Raw genomic sequence first — 11,808 nt, 5'->3', positions numbered from 1 at the left:
ATGCATTTCTGCCACATCCACTCATCTTTATCATAGATGGAAGAGAACACAAATTTTTACTCATTTAAAATCAGGTAAGTAATAATAAGCAAGTGACAATTACATCAGTCCCAAGTTCAGGCGATGGGTCTGGTTGTCTCGCATTTTGGACAAGCTCTCAGGTGTATGAGGTTCACAGTAATCAATAATGTGTTAGACCAGGGGGCTTCCAGGCCTGATCTATCAAGTCATAATACAATTTCTAAGGCAATGAAAGCACCTAACACATAAAAAAATAATTAAAAAATCAATAAAAAACAGAAATTAGCGCATAAATGATATTAATTTATTAACCATTTACATACTTTCATACATTTATATTCAGTACTTTGTTGGCTAGGGTGGAAAGGGGGGTGCCTCCACCATTACACTGAGTTTTCCACAAGTAAACATATTCATCTGAAAAATACACTTCTTTATTTTTATTCAATTTTGCACATCATGATACTGGTTTTCATTGGCAAGGATATACATTCAAACTGAATTATTCATTCAACCAGAGTTCGCAAGAGAGCACACTTAGACTCTACATACAAATTTGCCTAGTATTTGTCCACTAGTTTGAGATGACAAACCAGGCTTTTAACTTGCAAAACAGATGTCACCTGCTCAAAAAACTTGATGAGATTTACACCAATACCGCCACTTTTGCTCAGTGATTGGCTCTAGGCATAATCTTACCCATATTTCTCCTGAAGGTTCACCCGCACAAACAAGGGCTTTAGGATCAGAACAAGTAAAATCTCAAAGATTTACTAAAAAGCTTTAAGCCTCTTTGGAGACAAAACACAGACTTATGGATAAACCTCAATCAAAAAAATGAACTGTAGCAGTCCATTGGCACTTTCAAATTGCGATTCATAGTCTGTACATTCATGCTCAGTAGCCTTTCCTGACTCTCTCCGTAAAAAATAGCATCCGGCATTTGTGGCATGAAAGCCAAGAAGGGGGGGCAGGTTTCATGGCATGAGCAGTCGGCCTGTCCGTACCCGGCAAGCAGAGGAGTTTAAATGCACAGGCGATCCCCTTCTCCACATCCCATGACATTCAGCAGTGAGCCCTTCTGATCTCAACCGTACTGAGTGTTATTACATAACAAATACTTCAGCACAGGAGGAGATCTGACAGCAATGGTCAGAGAGAAGTCCTTCCGTTCCCCTGTAAGGAAGCCCACTGACAGGAAGCACTTATATACCAAACAAGGAAAACCATATTTCTCTCAAATGCAGCACAATACCCAAAGTTCTAAATACACGGCACACACCACACTGTATCAAAAAATAATAATAATAATAATTGGAAAAGCCAGTCCTCTTTAACTGGTACAGGCAAGGATTCTCTCAGCCGTCCTGTCCATTACAAAACAATCCCCACAAGAATATAAAAGGGACAAATATTCAGAGAACCTAAATAGATACAAAAACTCGAGTCTGTGACACATTTTAATAATAATAAATAATGTTATTAATTTTGTCCCGGTAATTACATGACATTAGTTTTCAGCAATAAACTGGTTCCTTAACAGACACCTCAGAGTCTAACAATTGCATTTACAGCTCTTGGTCCACATGGTTCCTATGAGAAAGTAACTACAAAGTTAAAGAGGCGTCGAGTAATATTTAGCAGTAACGTTTCAGCAGTTCATAAATAGTACCGTTTGGTAGATCTGGTACAGAATGTGCGAGTGTACGTTGGAAGGCTGCCAGAGCTATGAAACCGGGTTAGGTTTCCTTAGCTCTCATATGCCTGCCCACTGTGCATTTACATGTATTACATAACAATCAAAAATAGTAAAGGCAAAGGTTGCTATGAGACACTAACATGCACAAAGAGCATACAAGGCCTTTCCTGCTCGCACAACTTAAATACACCAATGCAAATATAGCAATATAGCATATAATTAGCATAACGTGCATGTTTGCTGTTAAACAGCTGCATAATTTCTGTTGCGGTTTCTACAGATCAAATTACTACCTGTGTTATAACAGGATGGAAATAGTGTCTTGTGCTTTTGACGAATAAGCTAGTAATGGAGAGCTATGTCCGTCAAAAAAAAGTTTCAGAAATACACACCGCCGCGAGCCATGTGGTTCAGCACCTTCGGACATCCTTTTCTACGTCCTGGCGCAATCATCAGAGTTCACAGCACATGATTCTGTAGCAGACTGAACCCGCCTGTGGAAAGCAAACTTCAGATATACACGTGACGTTTCCAAATGTAATACTGTATCCATAAAAAACTTACGCTAATAGTAAATTGCACAGTAAGACTTATCTAATGAATGGCAGATAAAACAGACCCCAGACCCCTCCCCCCCCCCCCTCCACAAGCAACTGGGATCATTTAAAAATCCGTTAAGTCAAAGCCATAAAAAACGGAGCAGAACTCAGTTATTGCAATCAAACCTCACTCATCACAGGTGCTTTGGTTCCAGTAAAGCCACACAAAGGTATATGGTATAACAAACACTGTAACTGTAACAAATAATTCACTTGTTGTGGACAGGCAAGAAAGGTTACACTGTGCGTGGCATGACATAGTGAGCGAAGCGCGATCACACGTATTCCGCAATGCAACATCGCACAACAGCCGGAACTGGACCGCCCTCTCACGCCTACCGCGAGAAGAGTGACGTGTGCTCATCGCGTGTTAATGATCAGCCTAGAAAATTTCTGATTGTACTCCACAACGTGCACAAGTTGCAAGAGGAGGGAATAAAAACGCCTTATTAAGAGGGGAGGGGCGGACAGCATCATTCCCAGGGAGTTAAGTGTGCTATTTGACCAGAAACACGCGTTCAGTCGGGAAAAGCGCTTGCGCCGAGCGGCGATGGCGATGGTAGGTCCCTCTCCCGGAGGAACCCGGACGTTCCGCTGTCGCTAGGGACCCCGTCGGCCAATCGGCTCGCGCGGATCTGCGGAGCCGCCTCCCTGCAGGGCCGTCCCGGTCACACGTCCAGCTTCTTCAGCTGCTCGTACGTGATGAAGAACTGCGCAGTTAAAGAAGACACAGAGCAAGCGGTACGCCCACCACAACTTCTCCACTGCGCTTGGTCCTGACTGAGGGAAGCGCTCAAGGTTAACCCTCCCCAGTGTTAGCACTCCCAGCTTGCCTAAACTGCCCAAGTGCATTATGAATTTAAACTCCAGCTAATCCCATTACATAATATTAATCCTCTACCAACAGAGCTGAACAAATAAAAGACTTAAAAATACTAGACTCTCAGATGTATTAGCTCAAAAGTTATGCCTTTGTTAAGCAACAATAAATCGCCCACATCATTAGAATAAGAGGAAATGCTTAATCCATTGCGTCAGCCACTGCTTTCAAAGGATACAATGATATTCCAAGGACCCAGCCTCAGCCAGTTAGGAAAGAACCCCTTGTAGAGAGCGAAGAACCCCTCGGACCGCAGCGTCTGGGAAAGGAACGACAGACAGAATAGTGAGAGGACGCAGGACACAACCCCCCTTCCCGTTATTCCTACATTTCTTACGAAACTCAAACACAGAAATCAGCAGTAAGTACAGTAAAATAAACGTTAAAGTTCAGAAGATCAGAGACGTCCGGCCCGCGGTAGCCCAGCCTGCCGCTGGGCTGCATTACCTGCAGCAGGCAGTCCACAGTGCCCTTATAGCCCGCGTTGGCCCCTCCCAGCAGGGCCCTCTGGTTCATCGTGCGAGTGCGGACCACGTCAACCGGGTTGGAGGCCAGAGCCCCGGCCAGGCCGCACACAAAGCTGGACCTGGGTTCGACAGCGAGGGTCAGGCGGTCACCTTTGGGCCGTTACGTCGCGGTCACTCGACCCCAGTCCAGGCAGCTGCTCATTTAACGATCGGCGCTTTACCTGAAATGCTCCCCCAGATCCGAGCTCAAGAGAAAAGTTCTACTGCCCGTCACATGACCTGCATTATATAACCTACAAATAAGCTCTTTACACAGAGCAGGAGGGACCAGGGACTAATAACACATACACACATCTTGAAAATGGGGTGGTGGTGGTCGGTCAGGGGTGTATTATTATGTGTACCACCAGCTCATGCACTCGATTTCTTCCTCGAGTCTTTAAGACAGTTTGGCTCCATACAGCGCCCAACAGGAGCCAGTGTTCTCAGCAGGGGGAAAGCTGTTTAAAGGTCTGGGAATGTGACCGTGTTTCAAAGGGGCAGATAGGGTCATGCTCAGATAAAAGGGTAGGGAGAACAGGTGTCAAAACTCACAGGAAGTGTGTGTACACCGTGTCTCCCATGTGACCAGACAGGATCAGGTGCTTTTTAGTGAGGTCGTAGACCGGAAGCTCCACCCCCACTACAATGGCCGCCCTCTGAGCAGTCAGGGACACTCCCTTGAAGAGAGAGAGTTAGAGAGAAAGAGAGAGAGAGTTAGGGACCATCATTCTATATTAATGCAGGGCAGCTCACAGGTAGCATTTTACGCTACCACTGGTTCACTATCCCAAGACTGCACAACAATCACAAACGTCATAAGAGGTAACATAGTGAATCATTACGAGAAGTCCTTATTAATCATAAACAGGAGTGATGCACCATGTTTTCCAGCAACACTTGCAAATCAGTGCTCCAGTGGGGAAGACAAGAATGAGCAGTCCAGCATGCAATTACTATTTTTGCAACACTATTTCAAATTGGAACTTTAAATTTTCAAAAGGTGGGTGAAAAAGCGGATGGTGGGTCAGAAGGTGTGTCTGATAAGTAATTGCGATGGCCACCATTTCAGAGCCGGAAAACTCACAGGAAACGCCGCCGGTGCGTAACGGACACACACTGACCTTCCAGAGCCCTCGCGTTCCCTCCTGCTGGTAGATGTCCAGGAAATTTCCCATCATGCCTCCCTGAATGACATTTCCCTGTGCCTGCATCCGGATCTGATTGAACAACGACACGACCGTGTGAGTACAGAAACAGAGTGACCCGCAGCCCGTCGGGTCGTGGCTGTGCTGAAGGTACTCGAGCCTCAGTTGTTTCCAGTCTTTCTTCAAGATGTCATTCAGTTCACTCCGAAGGTCACATACAGCTGCCTTTAGCATAATAAGTCACGCATGACGCGCTGCAGCGAGCCTCGGGGACACACACCGAAGGAAGTTTTGACTGTAAAAGCTCCAGACAGCTCTACGCGACGTCCCGACATGTTGCCAAACGCGGGTGCTTATCAGAGCGGTAAAACACACCTGTAGTGCCAAACAGGGTGAGAGGCCTGGGGACAGAACTCATTAAACTTCACGGTCTCACTTTCCGCAGAACCAGACGAACCAGCTCGAGAGCAAGCAGTTTCGTCTCACAGTCGACCGTCTCGAAAGGTAGACATCGGTAAAACTACGGAGAAAACACTCGATGACAAGTCTGAGAATCCATCCAGATGCTGTAAACTTCACTGCATCTTGTTTTCTCACTTGAATGTGTTTACAAAAAAAAACATTGCAACATGTACTAAAACTTCACACACACAAATATACAGACGATGAGTCAGGAATAAGTGAAATATTATGCAGCTTAAAACAACAAAATGACTAAAGGGGATACACGCAAAAAACAACACACATCCATGCTTGCGTTTCATTTTAAAGAGCATTATGAAGCAAGTGACCGAGTGACATCACAGTAGCACCAAAAGGACCTAGGATGAGGGTAACCTCCAAAGCATTATTGCCTTTCAAACATCTTTTAAACATATTTAAATAAATGTCAACATCACCTCATGCAACTACCAAAACAAATTTTTACACAAATTCATGCAACAGATTATACTCAGAACATCATTTCCTCCCAAAACAACAATCAATACACTGCGTGGAATTACATGATAAACAGTTATACAGGAAGTTAGCATGATGGTACTTGTGCAGTGGATGAGTTGTTGTATTACTTAACAGCCTCAACAATCACACTCGTCCTGGTGAAGCAAGTGGCAGCCCATGGGGCAGCCGGGCTGTGGAACCATATGCCAAACAACGCCCCCCCCCACCCCACACCACAGGGACAGGGGGGCCAAACCACACCGTGGCATCTTCTGAGCTATGGTCCCGTCCCTATCTGTTACCCCCTCTGCTTTCTATCTGTATGAATAAGGCAAAATACAGAGAGAGGCTGGGCCTGCCCACTCTCCTTTTAAATAAACAAACACATTTTTAAAATCACACTTCTCTTGACTACAGGATCAACAGGCTGTTGTATCCATGACTTAAACACTTCAGTTCTACTGCACAGACCAGGAAAAACTAACTCTGTCAGACAGAAGAAACCAAATTTAATGTTGCCATGGATACAAAAAAGTATGCAAAGCAGCAGACAGATTAAGAGACAGTAGAGGAAAACAGTGGGGGAGGGGGGGCACTGCCTAAAATATGTGGCCTGAATGCAGCTTTGATTAAAAACATGAGAACTGGCACTTTCTCCAGTAAGATTAGTATCATCCCTCCACTTCCTGTTCAAGCCAGAAATCTTATGCCCTACTGAAAACTGGAAAGGAACAGCTTGGTGGTTTTCACAATCTGTTCTTCCTGCGAGAACCCTGTGAGCAGGAACTCCATGTACAGTCATACAAGAACAACTAATTGGACACAAACAGACTTAACAGTGCTTACTACACTTCTGCAAAATAAAACAGAACAGTGTTGGGCTATTCATTATAGTGGACAGGATATACCCCAATTCTCTCACAGCTTTTTAACTTAACTTTTTAAAATGTAACTTTATTTATACAGGGTAGGTTGACTGACTGCACATGCTCTTCTACAGCAGTGCCCTGTTGATTACCCCCAAGTAGCCTAAGTTGCACGTCACTGGATTGTAGGAGGAAACCGGAGTACCCAGAGGAAACCCACACAGGCACGGGGAGAACATGCAAACTCCACATAGAAAGGCCCCGGCTGGGATTCGAACCCGGGACCTTCTTGCTGTCAGATGACACAGAATCACCGTGCCGCCCCGAAAAAATGGCGCTTCTGCAAATTAAATTCCGCTATCGCAGTATCCGAGCTGTCACACAGCCCTCAGTCAAACTGCTAAAAAGGCGAAATTAAAACCTTGTTTCACAGAAAACGACCCTGCTTTACCCAGCAAAAAGCAGAGAGCTCCTCAGAGACAGACATGGGGCAATATTTAAGCACAGGCAGTCCCCTCTAAAAATAGGCACCGCACCGTGATGTTACATCAGGCGCTCCCCTCGATGAACCCCTCTGACCTTTCATGAACAACGTTTACAATTCAAATTATCGCTGTCACTTTTCAAGATGGTGGGTCAGAAACTGAACAGAAACACAAACTAGGACGACTGCCACGCCCGGCAACAAGAGAGCAGATTGTCAGCTATTAGCCCAGATCACGGTCTGAAAATGGGATTGCAGATCCTGGCGTAGTGCCAAACATGCTCCAGAGAGATAGTCCACATTCCAAATATTGGCTTTCTGGGTGGCATTATGGATCCTTAAAATACACACACTGTGATTCTCGACCGAGTTTGCCAGCAGGTTTTATTATCTATACCAATATTAGCTCTTCAGATTTTTGACCCCAAGCAAAACTGCACACTTGACTAAACTCCCTCAGGAGTCATTTCCAGGATATGACCAGAAGAAAATCTTTTGTAATATTCCACAGAAAGAAAAATAATGCTTGTTCTAACCAAAACCATCCACGCAGAAAGGTGTGCCTCTTAATATAGACAAGTTTACACCAAGCATCCTCCAGGTACGACTGAGAATATCATTAAAATTGACTATGATACAATTCCACCCCAACGTTCCAGTCTAATCTTTTCAATTAATTACCACTCATCTGTTTTACCATTTTTTTAATTAGTCTAATCCAGCTGCAAATATTAACATAACATTTAATAATTATGAACAGCTTTCTATTTATAGTTTTTGTGCAAGTGATATAACTGCACTTTATGTGCATAGGTTACTTCCCAGGGATTAATAAAACAATATAACAAAACAGCATAAAAACATGCTACTGCCACAAGCCTGTGTAGGAACACATGACCGCTATGTGACAGTGTAGGAACTTTGCTGCCAATCATCCTCAAGTTTAAGTGGGAACTGCCCCATCAAAGTTGATAACTGGCATGGTGTACTGTGATACCTGGCCAACACAAGCAAGCGAAGAACGAAGAATGACTGAAATGCAACAGAGAAAACTGCTTTGGAAAAAGCGTTGACCCAACTTATGACCTCTACTCCATACTTGATTTTTTTTTACCCTATCCTTCTGTTAATATGGCTTAAGCATCATAATATCAGTTGCAGATCACATCATCAGATGCTACAAACCTTACAGCTGTCACATTTTGGAATTTGTCCCGGCAATGTGTGAAGCGATTTAGACAATGTCAGTACACCTGCATGCTGAATACATTTCCATCGGATTTGCCTAAATGTAAGGCTTGAGGTGTAAGCAGGTTAAAGACAGGTTACAAGCAGGTTACAGTCAGGTTGGGCCTCTTTCACGATGGACACGGGTCGCTGCTTCTTTTGCGAAGAATAAACGGAAAATTTTAACTCAACACAAGTAAAATAAATAGTCTGCTTTTTGAATCATGCTGATCTTTGAATCAATCTTACCTTGAGCACGTCCGTGGGGTTGGCGATAGAGGAGGAGATAACCCCGGAAAGTATGCCGCAGGGCACGTTCGTGATCAGCGTTTCATCTGCATTGCGAGAACAGAGCACAAGCCATCACAGCCTTAGTGAACCATCTCACACTCCAGAGAGAATAAGAATCAGAATCAGACAGCAGAGGCACTTCCTCTCACCCACATTCACCCAGAGAGCACAGAGAGAGAGCGCAGGCCCTCAAAACTCTGAGGACCCCATCTCACACTGTCCCACAAACAGCACATTCACCCAGAGGGCAGAGAGAGAGCAGGCCCTCAAAACTATAATGACCCCATCTCATACTGTCCCACAAACAGCACATTCACCCAGAGAGCAGGGAGAGAGAGCAGGCCTCAAAACTCTGAGGATCTGAGGATCTCACACTGTCCCAAAAAATGAAGAAAAATGACTTGAATTCAGGAGGGAAATGCTATGACTGGGCAAAAGTGAATTTGGATTTCTTATCTGATATCAGCATGTAAGCCAAATGGTTTCAAGTCAGGCTGTGAGTGAGAGTGAGAGAGAACATCACTCTACCCTTTCTATGCCCTACTATATTAATGCAAAGCAGCTCACAAATATCGTTTTATACTAACACTGATTCACTTTCTCAAGATTGCACAACAATCACAAACATCACATAACCTGACATATTGAATCATGACTAGAAGTCCTTATTATGAGACATGCATGTGCCACATAGACAAACCTGGGGCTTTGAGTCATATTTTGCATTCACAATGAATGCATCAGTATGATGCTAATAAACAAACCTAGTAAAACAAGGTAAGCACCATGAATTGAGGTTCTGCTTTAAGATCATAGATAAGAAATATCAATTTTTAACAATCTTATTTTGTTTTGTTTCATGCCGACTGCTCTGTTAGCGGTGCTGCTGTTTTTGTTACTCTTGAGACACACTTACGGCATCATTCCACATTTGACTTTTAGCCACAAGCCACAAGTCACAAGGGATAAAGTGCGTCGGGCATGTTTTGATGTTTTGACTCACCCTCCGGCCTCTCCACCAGCAATCTTTTGAAGCTCTGGTAAGTACCAATCTTTATAGTCCCATATGAGGCTTGCCGGAGCATGGCCGGGGCGATTCTGGAAAACAGCACGTCTCAATAATACTTCATAATTCACCAAGTGAACTGTAACTGTGCCAAAGTAAGAAAAGCACGGACCCTTACCCGGAGTACAGAGCCCAGAGGCCTTCCTCTCTGCATATCCTCACGAAGGCGTGCAGCATTCCACGGTAGCGGATCTCTTTGTACTTACTGTCGCCGACTTGCCCTTGGACTTGCAGACGAGTTTTTGTCAGGTCGATCGGGAAAGTACCTACAATCGGAATAGAATAATTTCAGATTATTACTGAAATGACTGTAGTCAGCGTTATAATATTTAAGACACATAGAAAGATATAACCGAGGTTGTTAAAATATTTCTGCAACAAGCTATAAAGAGGAAACGGAAGATGTTTAGGTATTTTCAGTACTTACCACACTCGGCAGTAACTGAAGCCAGCCCTCCGAATACAAACGGTTTCCAACTTGTGCTGGACATTGCCAGACAGGTTTAAGTGTAACCTGGACTCCTATCAGTAATAAAACAGATAAGTAATTTTAGTGTGTGCCACAATTCCGGTATATAATCGCTCAAGTTATACCCTTTCAACCAGCGTTACAATATAGGCTACTGAATTGGTCTTGAACACCACATCCCACACACATCCCCCGCCTCTCTTCTCCGTGCACACATATTGCGTAGTGGAGCTGGCTGGCTAACTTGCCTCCAAAACAGAAATGAACAGCAGTGTTGAATACTATGCGTGTTGAGACAACGCAGAAATGGAAGCCAATTTAGTTATGCACAATGTCTATGCACTATGTCCTCAAAAATGTTTGTCAAATGGAATTTGATGGAAAACGTTCTTAATACCTACCATTAGCGAACCAATAAATATTCTAACCGCAATTTCACACGATATAGTCTTCTACGTAGCAAGTTAAGTTTATCATTATACATGTTTTTACAATCGCCGACGGAAACTGGCTAATATACTACTAGCTTGGAATTGACACAAAATCGAACGGTAAGGTTGAATTGTAACGCTACAACGTAGCCGGAAATTCAGATCTAGACGGCTATTTGTTTAGTTAATTAAGTAACTTAACTAACGGTATAACATTTCAACCAAAGCTGCCCTTCCGTTCAAACGACAATCGACGTTACCATTAAGTTAGCCAAAGTGACCAACAGTAAAATGCTAAAAGTGGCTAACATTACACCGCGTGTTAACAAAACCAGACTGAATACGCCTAGCTGACTAGATAGCCATTGGATACAGCTTTTCCCAGATGCTTGTATGGATTGAAAAGAGATCTAATAACGTATGCTAACAAATACTGGCTCATCGGAGTAAATGTCCTGAGACAATGAGGTCAAAAATATCGTAACTGACCGAAAAAATCAGGAAGGATCCAGGCAATTGATGCTGCAACGCTACTACTCCCAGACGCTAGCTAACAGTACGTCTTCAGAGCTCGAGCACTTCCCTCTTCTAGACACGAGACAGTCTTCGGAATCGGTTGGGGCACCAGAAGGGAGAAATGAGAAAAAAATAAAGTAAATCATACGGCATCGTAGTCAGGTGCACAAACCTGGGTACACTGTGCAAATAATCTTGCTGCACAACACGAGATAATTCAAATTAAAGAGCAGTGTTGATTTTTCCAAATGCATTATTTGCCGTGCAAACGCGTGGGCTACATCACAATCTGTACTTGTTCATCGTGATAGCTATATGTAAAAAAAAAAAAAAAAAAAAAAAAAAAAAACCCGTAGCAAGAGGGTGTCAGTTTCGAAATAGCAATATCAACCATATCGGTTTATGTGCCACTATACTGCATTATCTACGATGCAAAGCACCAGAACAAAAAAAAGTAAACTAATTAAGGTTTGAATCCTGGCAAAAAACACAGTTTTGTATCGATCTTGATTAGTAATAATTTTAATTCTTGATATCAACAATTCAACTTTAACTTGTTAAAATAATAATTTTGAGATCAATAATTACACTAGGACTAGTAAAAATTGGCACCAGAAGGATAAAACACAGAAAAATTATTCTCGGGAGAGTGGAACAATGTGC

At 43.4% G+C, this 11,808-nt stretch overlaps 1 protein-coding gene across 3 annotated transcripts; it reads right to left on the bottom strand.

The window, feature by feature from the left end:
- Window positions 1–303: 303 nt before the first annotated feature.
- LOC118214320 (kidney mitochondrial carrier protein 1) lies at window positions 304–11,448 on the bottom strand. Of its 3 annotated transcripts, none has more exons than XM_035394210.1 (10): window positions 11,318–11,448; window positions 10,157–10,251; window positions 9,848–9,995; window positions 9,667–9,761; window positions 8,622–8,707; window positions 4,830–4,925; window positions 4,261–4,385; window positions 3,647–3,785; window positions 3,378–3,458; window positions 304–3,029 (listed from the first exon to the last, which is right to left on the bottom strand). In XM_035394210.1, exons 2-10 carry the CDS (start codon window positions 10,218–10,220, stop codon window positions 2,988–2,990), a joined length of 876 nt encoding a protein of 291 aa, XP_035250101.1. In that variant the 5' UTR covers window positions 10,221–10,251; window positions 11,318–11,448; the 3' UTR covers window positions 304–2,987. The 3 variants fall into 3 exon arrangements, with proteins under 3 accessions (XP_035250101.1, XP_035250099.1, XP_035250100.1); XM_035394208.1 differs by lacking the exon at window positions 11,318–11,448 and adding an exon at window positions 11,119–11,307; XM_035394209.1 differs by lacking the exon at window positions 11,318–11,448 and adding an exon at window positions 10,600–11,106.
- Between the last annotated feature and the right edge of the window lie 360 nt (window positions 11,449–11,808).

Source organism: Anguilla anguilla, chromosome 15 (genome assembly GCF_013347855.1).
Source record: "Anguilla anguilla isolate fAngAng1 chromosome 15, fAngAng1.pri, whole genome shotgun sequence".
NCBI lineage: Eukaryota > Metazoa > Chordata > Actinopteri > Anguilliformes > Anguillidae > Anguilla > Anguilla anguilla.
This window is presented reverse-complemented; position numbering and strand designations above follow the sequence as displayed.